The sequence below is a fragment of the Phascolarctos cinereus genome, unplaced genomic scaffold, assembly GCF_003287225.1.
Source record: "Phascolarctos cinereus isolate Bilbo 61053 unplaced genomic scaffold, phaCin_HiC Scaffold_4;HRSCAF=312, whole genome shotgun sequence".
In the NCBI taxonomy this organism is placed as follows: Eukaryota; Metazoa; Chordata; class Mammalia; order Diprotodontia; family Phascolarctidae; genus Phascolarctos; species Phascolarctos cinereus.
Window position 1 is genome coordinate 58075721 of NW_027555847.1, and position 21626 is coordinate 58097346.

At 41.7% G+C, this 21626-nt stretch overlaps 1 protein-coding gene across 5 annotated transcripts in view; it reads right to left on the reverse strand.

The window, feature by feature from the left end:
• Positions 1-4042: 4042 nt before the first annotated feature.
• The window catches only part of SLC6A6 (solute carrier family 6 member 6), a 135296-nt gene continuing 117712 nt past the window's right edge, over positions 4043-21626 (reverse strand). For all 5 annotated transcript variants that reach the window (XM_020981135.2, XM_020981136.2, XM_020981132.2 and 2 more), the window contains 5 exons: positions 20826-20963; positions 19007-19109; positions 17836-17936; positions 12533-12703; positions 4043-10800 (listed from right to left, as the gene is read on the reverse strand). In XM_020981135.2, the coding sequence (XP_020836794.1) occupies positions 10660-10800; positions 12533-12703; positions 17836-17936; positions 19007-19109; positions 20826-20963 (654 nt within the window). In that variant the 3' untranslated portion in view covers positions 4043-10659. The remainder of the gene's footprint in view (positions 10801-12532; positions 12704-17835; positions 17937-19006; positions 19110-20825; positions 20964-21626) is intronic.

The window sequence follows — 21626 nt, forward strand, 5'->3', positions numbered from 1 at the left end:
GCTCATAAAATCTACGATTCCTGTAAATCTGTCAATGAATCCCTGATCATCTGTAAAATGGGGATAATAATAGTGCCTACCTCCCAGGGTTAGAGTGAGGATTCAGTAAGATAATACATGAAAAGTGCTTTGCAAACCTTAAATCACTACTATAAAAGCTATCATTGTTCTTGCCATTAGTGTCATTTTAAGGGTGTAGTGGGGATAGAGCAGTAATCCTTTTATCAGAGAGATGCATTGAAGAAGAGCTTAGTATTTCCCATTACAGTTGGAAGAGATCTTCCAGAATGCCATTCTGCCCCGCCCTTCTTCCCCATTATCTCACAAAGGAAAAGCTCACAGTTATGATTAAAACCCAGGGCTCCTGACTGCTGAGTCCTCACTCCCTCAGCCAGATTTTGAAATTCAGGCTCCCTGTATAAGGAGGGAAGAAATGGAGTCTGGGGAACACTTCCAGAATGACAGACCCTGGTATCACAACTCTGGAAAAGCAGTTGAGCAGAAATGGAATCCCTCTGTCCTTCCAGTCTGGCCTTAGGTTCATTGCCTCCATCCTCTACCCCTTAGCCAAGTCCAAGCAGTTTAGAAGGAAATGGTTTAGACTAGGAAAAGAAAAGAGCTCTGGGATGGGCTATGGAGAGGGGGCAATAGTCTCTTTGTGCTCTCTACTGGTCAGACCACATCTAGGGTACCATGTTTTGATGTGGAGACCATAGCTTGGAATGACATTGATAAAATATAGTTGGGGGGTGTTTAGAGAATAGAAACCAGAGGGGCAGCTAGCTGGTACAGCGTATAGAGCACCGGCCCTGGAATCAGGACCTGAGTTCTAGTCTGACCTCAGATACTTAGTGGCTATGTGACCTGGGCAAGTCACTTAACCCCAATTTCCTAAAAAAAAAAAAAAAGAAAGAAAGAGAATACATACCAGGATGGCAAAGAACCTTGAGTCCATGTTCTGTGAGGAGCAGCTGAACGACCCAGGGATGTTTAAGTCTGGAGAACAGAAAAGGAGGGATCTAATAGCTGGCTGTCGCATAGAAGAGGGATTCATTTTTGTTCCCTTTGGCCCCTGTGGACAGAGATAGAAGCAAAGGACGCACGTTGCAGAGGGACAAATTTAGGCTTGATGTCAGGAAGAACTTCTAAATAAGAAGAGCTATCCAAAAGTGGAATGGGATGCTTCAGGTGGTCATAGATTTCCCCTTGCTGGAAGATTTCAAGTCAAGGACACCACTCTGCAGAGCGGGACCAGACATGGCAGGATACCAAGAGAAAGAGAGGCACTATCAGAAAAGTCAGATGTGTGGTAGTGGCGATTCTCCTCAGTGATGAATTGGGTGCAATGTCCTTTGAAGTCCCTTCTTTGACATTCCACGAGGACTGGGAAAGACCAGGTCTTCTTAACCTGGAATCTGTGAACCTGCTTTTCATTCTTTCCTTTTTTTTTTTTTTGTGAGGCAATTGGGGTTAAATGACTTGCCTAGGGTCACACAGCTAGTGTCAAGTGTTTGAGGCCAGATTTGAACTCAGGTCCTCCTGACTCTAGGGCTGGTGCTCTATCCACTGTACCACCTAACTGCCTGTGAATCTGCTTTTTAAAAATATTTTGAAAATTGAAATTCAATAGAATTGATTTCCTTTTCAATCCTTCATATTTTATTTTATTCATTTAAAAATATGATTCTAAGAAGGGGTCTGTAGGCTTCACCAGGCTGATGGCCACAGTGGTCCAGAACACAAGGAAGTCTAAATGATGCGTCTGAGGTCATATGACTACTTAGCAGGAGAGCTTAGATTCTAACTCTGGCCTTTTTTCTTGAATATTCTTCCCTCTGCACCAAGGCATTGAGGCCCAAAGTTCTAGCCTCACCTTTGAAATCTAGACCATGGATTCCCTCTGAAAGCATCTCTGGGCCAACCTTCAGCCCAGATCAGGGACTTGGCAGCCTTTCAAAAGCGGCAGGCAAGGCTTTCATCCTTCTTTGTGGTTTATTCATTCTTACTTTACAGATAATGGCCGTTGGGTTTTGGCACCTGCTTTTTTGGCTGGGTCCAGGGCACTGTGGTGTATAGGTGGCGCTCAAGTTTTCCCAAGAAAGCCAACATTTTTGGAAGGCAGGAAGGCCTGGGAAATCCAGTAGTGATACAATCCCCTGCCTCACGGATTCTTCCTCACAAGGTTAGTGTCTCAAACTAGTGTGTACGAAGCACTTTGCAAACCTAAAGTGCTATTATAAATATCAATTATTATGAAAGACATATTTTTGACTCTGGAAGAGACCTTCAAGATGTCTGATCCTTTAGAGGAAACTGAGGTCCAGAGAAATTAAGTGACTAAGTTCATACAGAAGCAGCAGCCACTAAAATTAAGTGGGTTATTACTACAAGTCATGACAGATTAAGCCAGCATCTGAACCCAAGTCCTGACTATACAACTCATATTATTTCCACTGCCCCACAGATAAATTAGGGAGTGAAAGCAGGAACAGCTTAGTCAAGTCACTGACCCTAAGAATACCCCACCACCCCCAAAAAGAGTAAGAAACCCTCCCCCTCTGCTTTCTCCCCCATCCCCTTCTGCTTTCTCCCCCATCCCCCTCTGCTTTCTCCCCCCTCCCCCTCTGCTTTCTCCCCCATCCCCCTCTGCTTTCTCCCCCCTTCCTTCTCTGCTTTCTCCCCCCTTCCCCCTCTACCTTCTCCTCCCCATTCTCCCTCCCACTACACCTGGGACCGTACTGCTCATCCTAGTCTCTTCTAGTAATTCCTACAGACAATCTGGCTGCCACCACACGCCAATGTGGGTGTATGCTTATGTACCAAGATTATAATTTCCTGTTGCATGAAAGAAAGCCCTTTCCCATTATTGGCATGCTGCCTTTGGGAGCTCAGTGTAGTGGAAAGGACACTGGACCTGGGCAGGAGTCTTGGCTCCAAATCCTGACCAGCTGTGACCCTGCTCTGGGAGCCCCAGCTTCTTATCCATCAAGTGGAAAGCTTGCCTTCCTACGAGGCAGGGGTTTGGCGAGGAGCATGCCTGCAAAGAAATGGAAGTCTGTGATATTTTTGAAGGCTGGAAGCTCCTGAGCTATATCAGGTTTGCTTCCTGTGGCCTCGGGTTTCCAAAATGCTTCTTTGAAACAAACAAAACAGATACATGAATAAGCACCACCATAGTCCCAAATGACAACCTTCTGTCCCTAGTATAAACTAGATCAATCTAAGGCTTTGACTCAAAATGAAAATAATTCTGTTTTTTAAGGGAGGAGATTTATGGGTGTACACTCATTAATTCATCACCCGTCAAGATCTGAGAGTGGCGATGTGCCCAAAAGATCACTGGATTGGGGTCTGTCTTGGCTCTGCTGACTCTGGACAATTTAGTTTCTTCCTTGGTCAGGTTAAACACTCCCCAAATCTACCTAACTCACAGGGATGCTTTGAGAAAAGTACTTTGTTAACCTTAAGGTGTTGTAGGAATGTAGACTATTATAGTTAAAGGAATTTAGAGCCAGAAGGAACCTTAAGAGTCTAGTCCCAAGACTCATTATACTGAAGAGGAAACTGAGACTTGAGGAGATTGACTTTTTTTTATGGCTTTTCTTATGGTAGCACATACTTGGTGCTTAACGAGTTATCCAGGTAAGTGGCTAAGGTAAGATTAATCTTCTGATTCCAAAATCTCATTGCTACAGAACTTCATGCTGCCTCTCTAGGGGGAAGGCTATGATTCTGGGAAAAAGCCAGAGCCTTAACTAGAAATTTTTATAGCTAGGCCTTGCAATGGGAGAAATGGAGGGGATGGGAGGGAGGGGAATCTCACCCAGAATTCTGCCTCTAGGAGAAGAAAGTATACCCTCTTATCAAACAAATAAATGGGAAAGGCTGAAGTTGTTGTGCATATCCTCTAAATACTGGCGTCTTAGACAAAGCCCCAGTTATCCTGTCCTAGTTATAGCCCTGAGTTATAGCTATCTTATTAAGAATCTGATTTCCAGTGAAAGCAAGTTATGCCATTTTTTTACAACAATTGTAAGACTCATTGGATTTATAAAGGAAAGGTTTATTTTTATCTGTTATAAGGTGATTACAAACTTCTCTAAAAAAAAAGAAAAGCAAAGATGACTTAAAAATATCGATATACATATTATCTATAAAGCAAAACAGAAAAAAAAACTTGCCAAGTACAAACAGAGATATCATCAAACATTTATACACAAAGCTTGTATACTGCAAGACTGAATTACATGCCAAAAATCTTGTTCAAATACAAATATTCCTGTTCGGAACAGTCTCTCGTGGATTTTTTTTTAATTTAAAAAAAGCTGAAAATGTCTTAAAAATATCTTTAAAGTTTTAAAAAAGTTCAGATTATCCAGACAGATTTGTGTTTGAAAGGAGGAAACAGAAGATCCCCACTTTCCAGTGTGCTAATCATACAGTCACAGTTGCTATGATTTTTTTTTAAAGGAACCCACATTTTTTTTAAAGCCAAATACACAGACGAGATGTCACATCTGATGTAGCAAAACTCTGGTAACATTCACGATGCAACAATGAAGAACAGCTTCCAACTAAAACAGTCTTTCCAGGGAGAACTTGGCCTGGCTGCCTCCAGCACCCAGGAAGGTCACCTCCTGCTGTTTCTTGTTGTTTTTCTGCCCTCAGAGTCCTCCGTTCTCTGTCTCTGATTGGCTCCCAAATCCTCCAAGATTTGGGTTGGTTTTTTTAATCCATTTTTTCCTTCTGTTTTTTTTTCTTTTTTGTCAGATGCAAAATTATTTACAATACCCACACAGAATCTGATTCCAAAGTTGAGATTTCCTAAAACCTGGTCACATGCTAAAAGAGATCTATGTCAGTTCAATTTCATGCTTGCTTTGTGCCTGGGGTCCCCACTCTGGGGGCCTTCTCTGTCCTGAGTCTGATCCTTGTTGAATGGTGAATGTCCAGTGGGGAAGGTATTTTAGGCCTTACTAGGTGGGCCTTCCCTCACTCACAATTAAAAGTGTACCTGGAGATGCTGGTTGGGGGTTGTTTCAAAAGCTCTGCCTCTGTGTTCCCACTCTGTCTTCTATGACCCTTAACAAGTTGATGACACCTTAAAAACACAGGGACAAAAGGGGAGCCCTGAGGGCAAAGGTGGGCGGGCAGAGGCCCACTAGCACTGAAGAGAATGCTTAAAGCAATATAACTTGCCAGTTCAGATTTGATGCCTTAAAAGGGGGAAGGGATATTGAACTAAGGGTGATGGATCACTAAGGGTGGGGAAGCTATGGGACAAGATAGGGAGCCTGGGGCTGGAATCCAACAGAAGCAGAGCTCAAGAAGGGGCAAAGAAAGCATGGGAAGGGGGGCCATCAAAGAAAGCCATATAAAACATCAGAGAAGGGGTACGAGAGTTTGTAGAGAAATCTGGCAGTTGAACAGCTTTTTCTAGTGGGCGATGAACTTGAACTATGGACAGGTCCACACATATAGAGCTGTATAGATTATAATCAGCACCTCATATCAAAACAAATAAAGGGGAAATGCTGAAGGGGAGCTAACCTCTCAACTTTTCAGTCACTCCCCTCAAATGCCAACCTTTTCTTCAAATGTTTGTCAGGCTTTTAAAAAATTTTTATTTTAACCACTCACATTTTCCTCTTGTCACTGGGGATGTTATTTGGATCTTACTTGCGTATATTCCAATTTCTTCAAAAGATGATTAATTACGTGGGCACTTTGGTTACAATGACTGGCAGGATTGTGGAAGTGAATGAGCATCCAGAGGGTAAAAAAAATGGAATAATAAAATCCAGCTTCAAGGAGAAGCCAGCCCAGCCTATCACAGAATCATAACACTTGCTAAGCTGGAGGGAACCTAAGGGGTCAGTAGATCCGCAATAATAGAGGAACCTAAGGGGTCAGTAGATCCCCAACAGTAGAGGAACCTAAGGGGTCAATAGATCCCCAACAGTAGATCAGAATCTACCAGCAGTTCTTGAAGGCTTATCTGTCCTAACAGGTACACTACACTACCTTCTCTGGGTTTGCCAGGTTTCTTAATCAATCAGAAGCAAACTACTTCCCCCTCTGCTTGCTACTTGGTACCTTCCTTTCCATAAAGTGAGAAATAGCCCACTTAATTCAACTCCCATCTTGACAGGCTTGGTAAATGAGAAGTCTATTCTGTGAGTTGGATGGGACTTCACCACCTTTGCTTCACCGTAAATGTCAAACAAAGGAAATGTGAGGAAGAAGGGCATAACTTCTGATTTTCCTATTAGGAGTACTAGTAATTATTGAAGTATTGTAAATGGAGTCAGGAGCTTTACCTGCCTTCCTCCTTTATAAATCTCCTCTATAAAGATGCTCTCTGAGGTCCCATACAGCTCTGGCATTCTAAGATCTAAAGGTTTCTTTCAGTTCTAACCTTCTCTATATAAAGATTCTCTGTTCTAAGGTTCCTTCGATCTCTAATGCTCCCTTCTAGCACTAAGATATTTTGTTCTCAGGTCCCCTTTGACTCTAACATTCTGGGTTCTTAAGGGTCCTTCCAAAGATTATAAAAGATATTTATCTACAACTTTTCAACTAATTCAAGTTGTCTCAATCCAATTTTGAATAGCATTTGGTGATAGCAGACAAGAAGGTATTTGCAAAACTAATGAGATAGGAGAGTTGTACTGTTCCATAGAAGTTTTGATTTCAGATAAGGACCAAGCATCATTAGCATGGGGACAGAGGTAGAGTGGTGGGGAAAGAAAGAAAGAAAAAAAAAAGCCCTGGACTAGTAAATATGGGACTGGAGACCTAAGTTCTAGGCCTGGGTCTAGGACTAACATAATGTAGGGTGTCGGGCAAGTCACTCCCCACCTCTGAAATTCAGTTCCTCATCTGTAGAATGAGGGCTTGGACCAGATCAAAGTCCCTTCCAGCTCTGCCATTCTACGAATCTTTGGACCCTCTCTGAAGAAAAAGCTATTCATCTGATCTGATTAAGTTCATTCCACCTAAGATTTATCCCAGGGTCTGTCTTTTGATTCCAAAGGTTTCTTTTCTTTTTCTTTTTTCTCCCCACCAATTATTTTCTTTCTACCCTTCAAGATCTCACAACCTGGGGCATCTCCCTAGGGAGGAAAAATGGTGAAGGCAGTGCATTCCTTTGGCTTATGTTCCATGAAAATATGGTGTTTCAACCACGTCTGGGCCCCTTGCTATCCAGAGGGCCTACATCTCATGTACTTAGACAGAGTAGGACTAGACTCATCAAAATGCTAGTTAAAAGCTTGATTTATATAGATAAACGAATATATAAAAGTTACCATTATTACACATACTACCCATGGAGTCATGTTTTATACAGACAGAATAGTCATAAGAGAGATCATGTTTGATGATGGGTGAAACACCAATGTTTCTGAAAATGTCATCAGCTGAAGGAGCCAACCTTCCAGTTGCCATCTGAGAGTTTTGTCTAGAAATCTTTGGTCTAGAAAAATGGCTGGCCTGAGGATCTTGAAAAATCTCCCTCAAGCCAGTCGCAGAATGTGCGAATTTAGGAAGGGCTCAGTACACTGCCATTTTTCACTCCATGCTTCTACTTCCTGACCAAGACAATCGAAAGCAGTAGCTTGCCAGGTTCAGCTCTGGCTTGGAGGTGAAAGAGGATAGCAGAAGGGGCAACTTTTGTAGATGACTCACCCATCCCCAATCATGACGAATGGTTAGTTCACTAAAGTTCCATACAACAAATAGGTCACATTTCTACAAAGGAAACCAGGGTGTGGGGGCAGAGGGATACATTTACAATCATAAATACCTAGAAAAATATAAACATAGTAGAATTGTTAAAGAGTTTGGATTATAAGTTACATTTGGCAGAATATCATTTTGGGGGGGCAGTGAATTTTTAATGGGTGACATTTAGAACAGATAAAAGTATTTGAAAAGCACTGCCCTCCTGCTTTGAGCACCCCTGCAACAGGACATGCTCCAGACAGCTCTCTATGTCTGGAGGTAGGGATGGAGAGCAGGTTTTCTTAGTGAGATCCTGCTTTCTGAGATTCCAGCCTTGTCTCTAACTCAGGCTGAACTCTACTACCAGGGCCAGAGTACCTTATCCCAGGAAAAACAGAAACAAAAACAAAAACACTTCACTTCATACAATGAGGTCATTGCATATGTGTGTGACACTTAAGAAACTTTTTTTTTTTTGGTAATATACTCTGAACTTGGAAGCAATTGATTTGAATGGCACAGTTCAAGTTAGAAATGGGGCTGGTGTCTTCTTAGTGGTGATTTTAAAGGTGTAGTACCATCTTTTCTGGTTCACAGTGGAACACAATTATTCACCTTGCAGGGGGTTGAGGAAATATTGTCTTGGTGGTATTGGCTCCACTGAAAATCTTAATATATCAACTTTTTTTTTCATTCTCTCATCCCTCAGTTCTTCCCTTTCCCCCTCTCCCACTTCCTTGCTATGTAGTGTATGTCTAAACAACACATCTAGCATCATGAAAATTAGCGTTTTGCTACTGTAGCATCTACCTAAGGCTGCCAAGGACTTTCATATTCGGATGAGAATTTAGGCTGGATGCCTGTTCCCAAGTCCTATCCTGTAGCTGTGAAATGGACCATGATTAGTTACCCCTATGACATGGAAATACCCCTCTTCTCTGAGACTGGGTAGGGCCAGGGGCACAGGCTAACCAGGAGGCTACTTCTTAGAAAAGATTCCTTTAGCACTGGCTGCTTAGAAGACTGAGTTGCAACACACTGCTATCTCCTTGTCCGGCTATGGCTAGATTTGGGTGGGTGGCCAATGGATCATCCAAATGGCCAGGAAATGACTCCACTGAAGTGTCTCACTAATTGCTGGGGCATAGGGCAGCTGCCTTCCCCTCCTCCTAACTCCAAGAAGATTTAGTTACAGACTCTGCTGGGAGGCTTCTATTTCCATATCTTTTAAACAAATACTTGGAGGTGGAAAGAGGATGATGATGAGATAAGACTGGGAAATGCTAGAAAGAATAACAGTACTCTGATTTTTAGTGACTGCCGTATCCCCAAAGTCTTTCTCAAAACTCCCCAATCCAAGGCAGGTCCCAAGTGCACATGTCATACTTCCTTTGGTCCACTTGCACTTTTCTCCTTCATCCCTATATCCATGTGACTCATCATATGCATGGTTTGGTTTAGGAAAGCCACACTGTAATGGTGGGTTAGAGATTTATGATTTTTTAGGAATGTCAAGAACCAGGTATGTTTCCATTAAAAAATGTAAAAACAATTTTTTAAAAAACCACCAACAACAAAAATATGGTGGTATGGAAGCAGATATGGACCCTGTAGCTGAGACAAAACCCTTCAAGAAGCAAGGTGGTTCCCAGTGATTCAGCAAAGGCCACCCCTTCTTCTTCCTTAGGGTTTCCTGAAACCTGGGCACACTAGAAGAAAGCCAGTTATTTGAAGGTCAAGGCTGAATACAGACGAGCAATTCTAGAATGGCCCAAAAATTATAAGTGGGTCAGCCTGACAGTTGCCACCAAAACCCCACCAAGAGTCCTGGTCCCTACAATTTGCCATCCTTTATTCCTAGCCCAGCCACGAAGGCTGGGGAGTCTGACTCTATTGGGATAGAAGGAGGAGCCAATCTAGCAAAATGGCTTGCTAAACAAAATTTAAGTGAGGGGAAGATCTTTGCTACTGATAAGTAAATATTAGAGGGCTACAATATCTTTAATGGTTTCTAATTTTAAAGTATGATCACTGCATTCAATTCAATTATTTGAGACTATAAGGTAATTTTTTTTAATGCAAATTTCCAAAAGGCTAGATTATGATTCCTTTTTTTGACTTTATTCAAAAAGAATTACCTGAAACAGGGGCTCTTACTACTCTTAGAAAGTCTTTTATTGATTTTGTGGGGGGTGCAGGTCTCCTGTTTCACTCTCAGTCTTATTTTGTTTGTGTGTGTGTGTGTGTGTGTGTGTGTGCATCTCTCTCCTCAGCTACAAATACATCGATTAATGAAGCTCCAACATCCAACGTTTTATTGGCTTCACTTCCAATGCCTCCTTCACTCCTTCTAACATGGCCCCGGCCAATGTGGCCTTGGCCAACCATGGTCAACATGGTGGGCTGCCCAGGTCCTCTCCACCTGTCGTTTGTTCTGCTCTGAACCACACTCAGAAGGTACTACACCTTTGAAATGCTCATAATAGCGTTTCATTTTGCTCTTTGGGATAAAGTTTACCCTAGAGTTCTTGTGCACAACCCATCCACACCAGCACCTGGAGATTGCTTTAGAAACTGAATATATTGCTGGCAAGAAGATTGATTCAAGTGGTAAAGGTGTATAATCATAGCTAGGTATAAAAAATTAATAAATTCCTGTAATACGTCTAATTTGATATGAAAGCTCAGTCTCCTTGGAGACGTCTGCATGTGGTTACCTTATAAAATAGTCTTTAAAAAAAATACAACACACACACGTGCGCACACATGAAAAATAACTTTCTCTGTGAGAATGAAAAAAACAACTAAGGAAAAACAAAACAAAACAAAAAATCCAATCCTAGTGCAAATATAAAGCTCTGTAAACCTGGTACTATGAGAATCTAAGGTTAGTAAACGGCAGTTAAAGCAGGTTTCTCCTCTCACAGAGAGAGCTCACATCATGGTCTCCACAATGATATGGGTGGGTTTCATGAGGTTGCCATTTGAGTTATCCCTGGAACAGAACGGTGTGGACCCCTCAGGCTCATGGTTCCACCGATGCACATGCTTAGGAACTGTTGCTGCCTTTATCCTCTGAAAAAAGACATGAATATAAATGCAGATATATCAGAAAAGGCAACAAGATGAACTGAGGTCCTTGTTCGTAGAGTTACCCTTACCCTCAACTTGACTAAGTCATGGCAACCATGAAGGCTCCATGTCCACCAGGCCTCCCTTCCAGCCCTTCTAAGAAACCTTCAGTGACTACTAATTACCTAGACAATAAAGGTCAGCATCCTTTGCCTAGCGTTCAAGGCCCCTCACAGCCCAGATCCAGCTTATTGGATCTACAGGTGAAGTAGCCAAAGCAACTGAAATGCTCATAGAATCACCTAAGTCAGTGTTGGAAGATGTTTGTGAATCCAGCACAGAGTGCTTTCCCAGAGATTCTATCAGGGCCAAAGCAGCAGTAAGATGATTAGATTTGAGTAAGAAGACCTGGGTTTAGCTTCCAAATGTACCACTTACTACCCATATGACTCTGGGCAAATCACATCATCTGAGCCTCAGTTTCTCCCTCAGGAAAATGAAGGGATTGGACTGGAAGATCTTTAAAGACCCTTCTAGTTCTAAACCTACGATCTTAAGAATTATTTTAAATTCTTAGGAATAATAACAACTTACATTTCTAAAACACCTTAAGATGAACAAGACGCTGTCCTCACAACCAACCCGCTTTAAGGTATATTGTAAAAGTACTGTCACTTCCATTTTACAGAAGGAAAAACTGAGACACAGAAAAGGAAATGACTTGTCTAAGGGTATATCACTACTGAGTATGAGGGAATGAGCTGGAGAGTTCACTGAATCCTAAAATAGCTGAGCTAAACAAAATTTCTCACAGCTATTCAAAGGAGTGTAAACTGTAAACTGGTCTCTTATCTTTTTCCAGTTCACACCTTCCCTTTTCACTTCTCCCTCTCTCCTCCTTTGGATTTAAAGAGCAGCCACTTGGCTGGAAGATGACAAATTGCTCCATGCTTTGTCTCAAAGCCAATCCCTAGTCTACTGGCTTCATGCCCCCATGTTCCAAACCCCACGCTCCATGCCCCATGCCACTTCCCAGCACAAGAAAACTGCTACTGTAAGCTGCTTTCCAAACTCTAATGAAAAAGATATCACAAGAGGCACTGGAGAGCCTGAGCCAAAGTATATGTCCCAGCTCTGCCTAAAGCAACAGAAGAGAATAAACCCTAAGACCTTGGAAGTTGACCAAGCCTAAGTGTTAGGGAGAATTTTAAGAAAAGACATGTTTCATTTTGTTTGTAGCAGGGGTCCCACTTTCACCAGACAGTGGAGTCCCAGCAATTGGGAAGAAGCCTCTTGAGGAAGGTAAGAAGCAAAGGGGCTGCCAGGGAAATCAAAAAGGGCAAGGAGTGCACAGCCTGATGCTGGCATGGCTAAAAAGCCTAGAGATTCTTCTCACTGGGCCAAGTGGGAATTAGAAAGAACAAGAATAACAAGAAAGAAAGGGCTGCTATTACTTTATTGCAGACTCGCAATAGCTTGGTTCTTGGGATCTGGAGGACTGCAGGGTCAAACAGCAAGTTAAAAGCAAAGCCAAGACTAGAACCAACATGTCTTGGTCCAATGTTCTCTTCCCTCAAATAACCCTTCCTTTGAACTCTAATTTTCCCGTGGGCACGAAGCAGGACCTGTCACCCAGAATTATGGAGTCCATTTGTAGGATCTGGGTGTAGGGTGTTGTAGGGACTACTCTTTGCTTCAAAAATGGAGGCCCTCCTGCTCCCCCCAGAGCTCTTACCTCAATGAGCGATCCACTTGACTGGGCAATCCGGATAATCACCATTAAGGGGATGCATAGCATGGAAGAGAGGGCCAAGCACCAGCCTAGGCCAATAGCCCATTTGGGGTAGACATACCCCTTGTTGTAGGTCAGTGGTGTATGCTCAACCAGAGAGAAGATGAAGCATCCCTGTGGAAGAGTAAAAGCATTATGGAGGTGAGTTTTAGCAAGCGTATCTCTCGGTGACTATGGTCACCAAGACCATCCCTTAAATCTAGGGTTCTTAGCCTTCTTTGTATCATGGCCCCCACTGGCAGTCTGGTTAAACCTATGGACTTTTCAGAATCATATTGTCAAATACATAAAATATAATTCAGATGATTTCGTGAGAAAACCAATTATACTGAAATAGATACCAAAATACTTTAAAAACAGGTTCCCCTTGAGCCCCAGGTCCTTGATTGTCACAAGGTTGTCCCAGGGTAGGTATGGGACTCAGTACTATTCTTAGAGGATGCTTGGTCCAAGGCAATTCCTGACTTTTGAGGATATGGCTCCTGGCTGACCCTGAATGGGGAGAAATGTGGGTGGGACTAAAGTAAATCCAAAGTAAACCTATGATCCATTTCAGGTTCAATGAATAACAAAGATGACAAAATATGGCAATAGTCAATGCTGGGGCTTATATGGATTGATGGGAACACTACTTTTGTGAGAGAATGCTTAGTTTCACTGAACTTTTTTCCTTCCTCTTCTTAAATTCTGTAAGTAGAGATGAGGGGAAGATACACTGGGAAATGAAGATTTTATAAAAACAACAGATAATGAGTTGATTTAGAAGGGACACATTCTCTTATTTTATAGATAAAATCACTAAAGTCCTCACCAGCTTCTGATCCTCCCAGGTCCTGCTGAGGAGCAGAAAGTGTAGGATGAGTATTCTGATTCATTAGGACTCTAGGGACAGCTTTTGAGCCAGACACATAGAATCTCAATCATTCCAAAGGTCAGAATATGGTGTGTTTGGCTCAGGCCAAGATGATAGATTTGGCCAGAAAGCTGCAACACTGCATTCCTGGCTACCAAGAGATCTAATGAGAGAAATGTGGATGACTCAATGCCAATCCATTCCCACTAGTGAAGGATTTAAAGGGCCACGAGCAGATGGTAGGACAGAATACACTCAAGGTTCCAGTTAAGTAGGCTTGTGCTCCATTTGACCAAGTACCCTATTGAATTTCAATTAATTTCTGCTACCTTTGTCTGATCATGTTCAAAAAGAGAATCCTAGGATCATAGGCAGCTAGGTGACACAGTGCATAGAGGGATAGATCCAGAGTCACGAAGACCTGAGTTCAAATTCTTTCCCATATTTATATGCTATGACACCCTGGGCAAGTCGTTTAATCTGTTTGCCTCAGTTTTCTCATCTATAAAATGGGGATAATAAAGCACCTCTCAGAGTTGTTGGGAGGATGAAATGAGATAATATTTGGAAAGCACTTTGCAAACTGTAAGGCACTAGAAAAATACTGGCTATTATTATTATCAAAAGCTATCAAGTCCAATCTCTTCATTTGACAGACGAGGAAATTGAATCAGAAACAGATAAAGTGACTTGCCTGAAGGTGCTATTTGGTAATGATTATTTCATCTAATGTCCCAAATTCTGAGCACTCCCTACTTGGATAGCAAAGCCCCAAACTGAAAGAAATAAGGACTAGTAGTGTTGCTGGTGCTTCCAAACAAAGCTATTTTTAAAAACTAGACCAGGGATTTCAATGGTGTTGGGAACCCTCAGGTGAGGAAAATTCCTCTACCAGTGACTCTTGGCTCCTTCTCTAATGCTTGATTGTCGTAGAGTGTGGCCAAGGGCAATGAGATAGAGGTTAAGAGATTTGAACAGGACTACCCAGATAGTACATAGCAGGGATGGGGCTTGAACTTGTCTTCCTGATTCTGGGCCCCATTCCTATCAGGAGAAAATATGAAAGAAAATTTAGTGATAAGAGCATCAGTGAACCATTGAAAACCATCAAAACTAGTCATGAGATTTTCTTAGCACTCCAAACCATTAGTGCTGATTGCTTTCTCAAAGGCTGGAGTAAGGAGAACATTGGAGACCCTTCTACAGAATGGGTCTCAGATCAAATGGACACAGAGTTAATAGCCACCATTCTAAATCAACAAATACTTTTCCCTGTAGTTTCCTTGGAGTCTCAGTCCTGCCATGCTTTGTTGGAGGGTGGAGATGATCCTGGTTCCTTGAGGGCTATTCCAGTAGGGTACAAGTTCTTCCAGAATCTATTCAACTAGAAAGGTTTCAAGGATGGGCCCAGTGATGGACTGTACCTCTGTTACCCATGGAAGAACCTAGCTAAGTTCTGAGGCTCATGAACTAGCAAGGGAATCACAAATTCTTTCAACCACAGCAACTCCTGAAATTGGGTTGGTACAATGCCTGGTACCCAGTGGTCACATTATAAATGTTTGTTGATTGATTTAAAGCTTCCAACAAAGTCAGGGAGGGGGAATGCAAAAAGCCTTGGTATAGGGACAGCCCTCATCAATGATACAAAGATCATTTAAGGCAAGGGTTCTTAACCTGGAATCTGGGTGCTTTTTAAAAATATCTTGATAAAAAAAATCTTGATAACTGTATTTCAAGATAAGTAGTTTCCTGGGTAATCCTATGTATTTGACTTCATGTATTTAAAACTTTACTCTGAGAAAGGGACCCTAGCTTCACCAGATAGCCACAAGAGTCTGTGACATTAAAAAAGGGGAGGGGGGAGCTACAAAGGTCTATTTAAGGATCAGAGTATTTCTAGATATATGACAAGCCAGAGAACAATCACCTATTTAAGCTCACTTTCTATTGGAGAAAGTAAACATTTTTAGGTACACACAAAATTCACCTAAAGTAAATACGAGGTGGTTTTGGTGAGGTTCTCACTACCATCTGGGTTGGGAATCAGAACAGGCTTCATGGAGAAAATGGCATGTGAATAGTTTTGAAGGTATAAATGGGGGAGGGGGGAAATGGCTCTGGAGTTTGATGGCCTGGGTTCAAATCCACTTTGCCATTTACTACTTGTGTGACCTTGGGAAAGTTACTCACCCACCTCGGGCCTCAGTGACCTCATCTGTAACCTGAGATGAAAGTTTCTAGATGAAACTAGAAAGGCTTTGCAGTCCTATTCCAGCTCTATCATCTCTTGATCCTAATAAACTAAAGAATCTAAAGGGGTAAAAGGGCAAAAGAGGTAAGGGGGAGCAGGAATTTACTAAGTGCCTATTACATGCCAGGCACTGTGCTAAGTGATTTATCAATATTAATTCCTTTGATCTTCACAACAGCTTTGGGAAACAGGCATCATTACCATCATTCCCCTTTTTAGAGTTGAGGAAACTGAGGCTCAGTGATTTGACCAAGGTCACAGAACCGGGAAATATCTGAGATTTAAGCTCAGGTCTTCCTGACTCTAAGTTCAGTACTCTACCCACTGCACCACTTAGCTGCCTAGGGATTGTAAAAGGCAAGGGTAAGGAAGGAGTGTACTCTAGGCTTAGGGAAGAGGTAGGCAAAATCCCTGAAGAGTGGAGATAAAAAAGTATTATACATAAGGAACAGAAAGGCCAGGTTGGCTGGACCATAGATAGTAACTGGAGGCTATGCTGGAGCCTAAGGTTCACCTCTAACCCTAAGGTCATCCATCAGGAAGTGAATGGTTGACTGGTACCCAAAGGTCTCCTTACAGAGTCATAACATTTGTTGTGGACCTGGTCTTCAGAGAACACCCAGTCACAGAGGGGACATGTAAGAGCTGACTGCTAAGCTTCCATCATCTTATCTCTTTGGCTGCCTTTTCCACGTGTAATAAAAATTTCAGCAAACAGCTCTTCAAATATGAGCAGAGAACTGGAAAGCAAATGTTTGCTCCCCTTTCCAATATTTTCAAAGGCAAGTGTTTGTTTCCAGTGTTCAGATGAAGCCAATATTTGATACGAGTCCCTACTGGCTGGAGCTCCTGAAGGAACTCCATGGTAGACTAAGCAGAGAGGTCCATAAATACGACAGACAGAGAGACATTCACCTGAATACAAATCTGCCCATCCAAGACGACTGGCAAATACAGCTTGCTTCTCTTTCTATGGGCCTCACTTTCGATGTGCCAAAGTGAAGATATGAGGAGAAGGCATTACACCTGATCCCACTGAAAAAGGGGGCTACGGTACACACACAAAGTTTACTTGAACCAGACCCAGCTCAGAAACAACAAGGGGCAGTTGGGTGTTGTACTGGGCAGAGAGTTAGACCTGGAGTCAGGATAGCTGTTGCTCAGTTGTTTCAATTGTAACCAACTCTTTGTGACCCCATTTAGGGCTTTCTTCTTTCTTTCCTTCTTTCTTTCTCTTTTTCTCTCTTCTTTTCTTCCTTCCTTCCTTCCTTCCTTCCTTCCTTCCTTCCTTCCTTCCTTCCTTCCTTCCTTCCTTCCTTCCTTCCTTCCTTCCTTTCTTTCTCTTTTCCTTTCTTTCTTTCTTCCTTCCTTCCTTCCTTTCTTTTTTTCTTTCTTTCTTCCTTTCTTTTGCAATTGTGGTTAAGTGACTTGCCCAGGATCACAGAGCTAGGAGTAAGTATCTGAGGTTAGATTTGAACTCCAGTCCTCCTGACTCCAAGGCTGGTGCTATATCTACTGTGCCCATAGCTGCCCTCCATGGGGTTTTCTTGGCAAAGATGCTGGAGTGGTTTGCCATGTCCTTTTCCAGCTCTCAGACCCAAGTTAAAATCCTGCTTCAGATACTTACTAGCTCTGTGACCACAGGCAAGGCATTTAACCTCTGTCTGACTCAGTTTTTCTCATCTGAAGCATGGGGATAAATAACAAGAGCTACTCTACAAAGTGGTTGTGAGGATCAACTGAAATAATCCATGCAAAACATTTTGCAAACCTTAAACTGCTCTAAAAATGTGCGCTGTTATTGAACACCATTTTTTGTTTTGTTTTTTATTTGGTTAGGCAATGGGGTTAAGTGACTTGCCCAGAGTCATACAGCTAGTAAGTGTCATGTGTCTGAGGCCGGATTTGAGCTCAGGTCCTCCTGAATCCAGGGCGGGTGCTTTATCCACTGTGCCACCTAGCTGCCCCTTGAATGCCATTTTTAGACACGGCAGAGGGGACCTTGTAACTTACAGCAGTATGTTTTCTTGCTTGGTGTTTCCAAGGCAAACTTCTTAAAGATTACCATCAGGCCCTCAGTCAATGCAATCAAAACCTTTGGAGAAAGGGGAACTATGGGTTAGGAAGCTTTCAACTTACAACGCAAAGAATTGGTGTGATGGCACACCAGCTCCATTTCATCCAAGGGCTAGGTCTATATCCAATCATCTCCTCAATGCGATCATAAAGACGATCAGCTCCTGGAAGAGATAGATTGTCAATCAATCAATAAACATTTATTAAATAGCACTTAACATGTGACATGTCACTTAACATGTGTTAGATACTGGGGATACAAAAGAAGGCAAAAACATGTCTTGTCTTCAGAGAACTTACACACTAATGGTGGAGAAATGCTTGTGGTAAATAAAGTAAGGTAAATAAAGGGCAGCTAGGAGGTGCAGTAGATATAGCTCCAGACCTGTAGTCAGAAACACTCTTCCTGAGTTCAAACTTGTCCTCAGGCACTAACCCTGGGCAAATCACTTAACTTTATTTGCCTCAGTTTCCTCATCTGTAAAATGAGCTGGAGAACGAAATGGCAAACCACTCTAGTATCTCTGCCAAGAAAAGCCCAAATGGGGTCACAAAGAGTCAAACCCAGCTGAAATAACTGAATACAAGTAACCTTAGTCAAGAAGGCATTTGCTTTTTTCCCCTTGTTTATTCAGGCAAAGTCCATTATGCTCATGAGTAATAGGAAGACGAAAGCATGTGATTGAACATTAACAGCCACAAAGCATTAGCTTGTGTCTAACTTAGGGATACATGGGATTTGAAGGCTACTGAGGTAGGTCTAAGCCCCTATGAGTACCATTCTCCCCAGAGAAGCAGGAGTAACATTTATGGAAAATGGCAACTTCATCTGAATAAGTATGTGGCTACATCGAAGGGGTTCATCTTCATAACCTGCTCATACCACTTTTTAACGTTTCATCCCTTCCCATATAAGACGATCAATCTTTGCCTTGGTAGTTTCTTATGTAGCCTTTCTTTTTATCAAGAAATGGTAAGAAAGTGGTTTGGGCCCTTTGCCCCACATTGCCTTTCAATCCCTGGCATAGCTGAGTCACAGCACCCAAGAGCAATGAGCTAAAATCCTATGACATCCTGAAACTTATTTTTTGCTAACAGTGAGCAGGAACCAGGTAGAATTCTTGAGTTCTGAAGGTTCTTATCACACCATGAAATAACCCCTTCCCTTGGCCTGCCACTAGAGGAGAGTGACATTTAAGTACATTTAAGACAATAGCTAAGGTTCTGTACTCACCATATACCCAGGAAATAGCAATACATTCAAAGAATGCAACCCACAAGAGGCATACACCGCTAGCTGCATAGTAGTCAAAGAGTTGAAACACATACATGCCACCCTGTGAAGAAATCACAAAGGAAGTGAACTTTCTGGGCACCGAGGACAAAGGGTGCAATTCAATGTCACCACCCTCTCCTAAGAAGCAAAAGCCTGATTATAGAGACAATAATGGACCTTCATGATGACAAAAGCTGAAGTGATATCCAAACCAACTCTTCTTTTTGCAAACAGAAACATCAGATCAAACTTCTCTATTGAAAATCAATTCTCAACCCAAAGTCTTCATACTAGAGTCAAGATTATGCTGCTTAGATTATGTGTGCTTTTCAGAGGAAGCTCAGGAGAAATAACCCCTTACCCCATTTTTAAAAATGTTCATTGTGCAATTTGAAGTAATTTGTCGATGTAATTAAAACTGCTTTATGAAGGTTCTGAAGCAGGGAAATTCAGGAGGCAGGAAGCCAACTGTTAACCAAGACCAGAGATCTTCTGCTTCAGCATGAATATTTTCATTTCTCCTATCTTCGCTTTTATTGAAAATATTGCTGCTAAGCAGTTTGATATAGATGAAAAGTGAATTAAAAAAACAGAGAGACAAATTGACAGAAACAGATAATTGGGAGGAAAGGAGGAAGGTGAAAAAAAGGAAGAAGAGGAAGATGAAAGATAGGTTGTGATAAATACAGAAATATAGAAAAAGTGAGTAGAGAAATTTAGACAGGTAGATGGATAAAAGATGAATTCACTTTCTACTTTACCACTAGACTCACTTGACATTATATCATATGGATCTATACATCATGTCTCCTACATTGTCATTCATTCAACGGCTTCTGCCATTGCTCAAAGAGGCAAAGGCATTCATTCATTCAGGTGCTTTCACCATTATCTGCAATTGGAGTTTAGCTTTGCATACAGTGACTTTAGGACAAATATTCTAGGAAAGTATAGTGTCTCAAAAGTAGAGTCTGCCTCAGATGCCTCTATTTCAATTTCCCTCTTGGTAACGCACTACATCCTTCACTTTAAGGGAGGATTCAAACCATCAAATATTTAATAATGCAATCTCCTAATCACAATATGTTTTGGGGAAAATTATTTAAAAATTAAATTTCAAAAGGAGATAGAAGGCTTCATCATGAAGCTGACTAAGTATGATGGCCCATTATGGTGAAAAATGACACTTTTGGGGCTTTTTATGGGCCCTGCAGGAGGCTTCAATCCTAAGTAAGATATTTATAATTGATGTAATCTATCAATACCAGACCCAAAGGATTATTTCTACTTTGATTTTTTAAATAAGTTTTGGTAGCCCATGTTTTGATCAAAGAAATTTTCAATCACATTACAAAAATCTACCCATAGGATGTATTTCTCCTTGCAATGCAGCCCCAATTCAAATAGAAACCGAACATTCTTTTTTAAAATTTGACTGGTATCTGGGGTCAAAAAGAGAAGAAAAATCTAACTAGAGGACTCAGTACTAGGGATGTCGGGTCATTTCAGCCAATTGTAGAAGAAGCTTGTAGCATGCTGTTGCTACAGTTATAATAGCAAATATATTTATATAGTGCTTTTTGTTCATTATCTCACTTGCCTCTCAAGGACCAATAGAAGTTATCGAGCTGGCCAGTTTCTCACCTCCAAAGAGACAAGGCTTTAATACCAGACTACATGAACTAAACAGCTTTTGATATTAACATAAATAGAATGTGTATCCATCCACCAAGGACTGGAAGAACCAATGGAGTAGTGGGTGTCCAGGAATACTTACTTCAGTCACCATAGTAAGGCCCAGAAAGTAGCTAAGGATACACACTATAGCAATGAAGATTTCCCGTCGGTAACCCTTCCTTAGGAAGGATGGGTACAGATCAACCAATGATGTGATCAGTCCTTCAACTTCAACAAACTAGAAGGAAGAGAAAAATGACAAAAATACATTGGACTGAGTTTCAGCTGCCCCTCAGTGATCTCCTTCAACATAATTTTAATACACACTCTCCCCTCTCTCCAAGTCCACTCCAATCCCCAGCCAACCCAGTGCAGTGGAAAGAGACTGGATTGGGCTACAAGGATCAGATCCCTAGGCTCTAATCCAACTCCGCCAAAGAATTGCCCAGTGACCTTGGGCAAATTACTCCACTATTTCTACCTCCTCTATAAAATAGGGAAAGGGGATGGATAGATAGATGGATGGATGGACAGATGGATGGATAGATGGATGGATGAAACAGTATTTATTAAATATTTACTATGTATCAGAAAATGTGCTAAAGTTAGGGGTACAAATATAAGCCAGCAAGACAATCCCTAACCCTCAAGGAGCTTACATTCTAATGGGGGAAGACAACAAATATGAAAGGTGGTAACTAGGGAGGAATATAAGAGGAAGGGGATAAGAGGAGGCAGAGAAGGTTGAATTGAAACATCTCTAAGGTCCCTTCCAGGCCTGATTTTCTAGGAATCTAGTCTATCTGTCACTTAATTGCAATCCATTCCTTTTAAAGCTGGAAAATTCCAAGTACCCTATTTAATTTGGGACCTGTTTTTCCATGTAAGAGAGAAATGATTT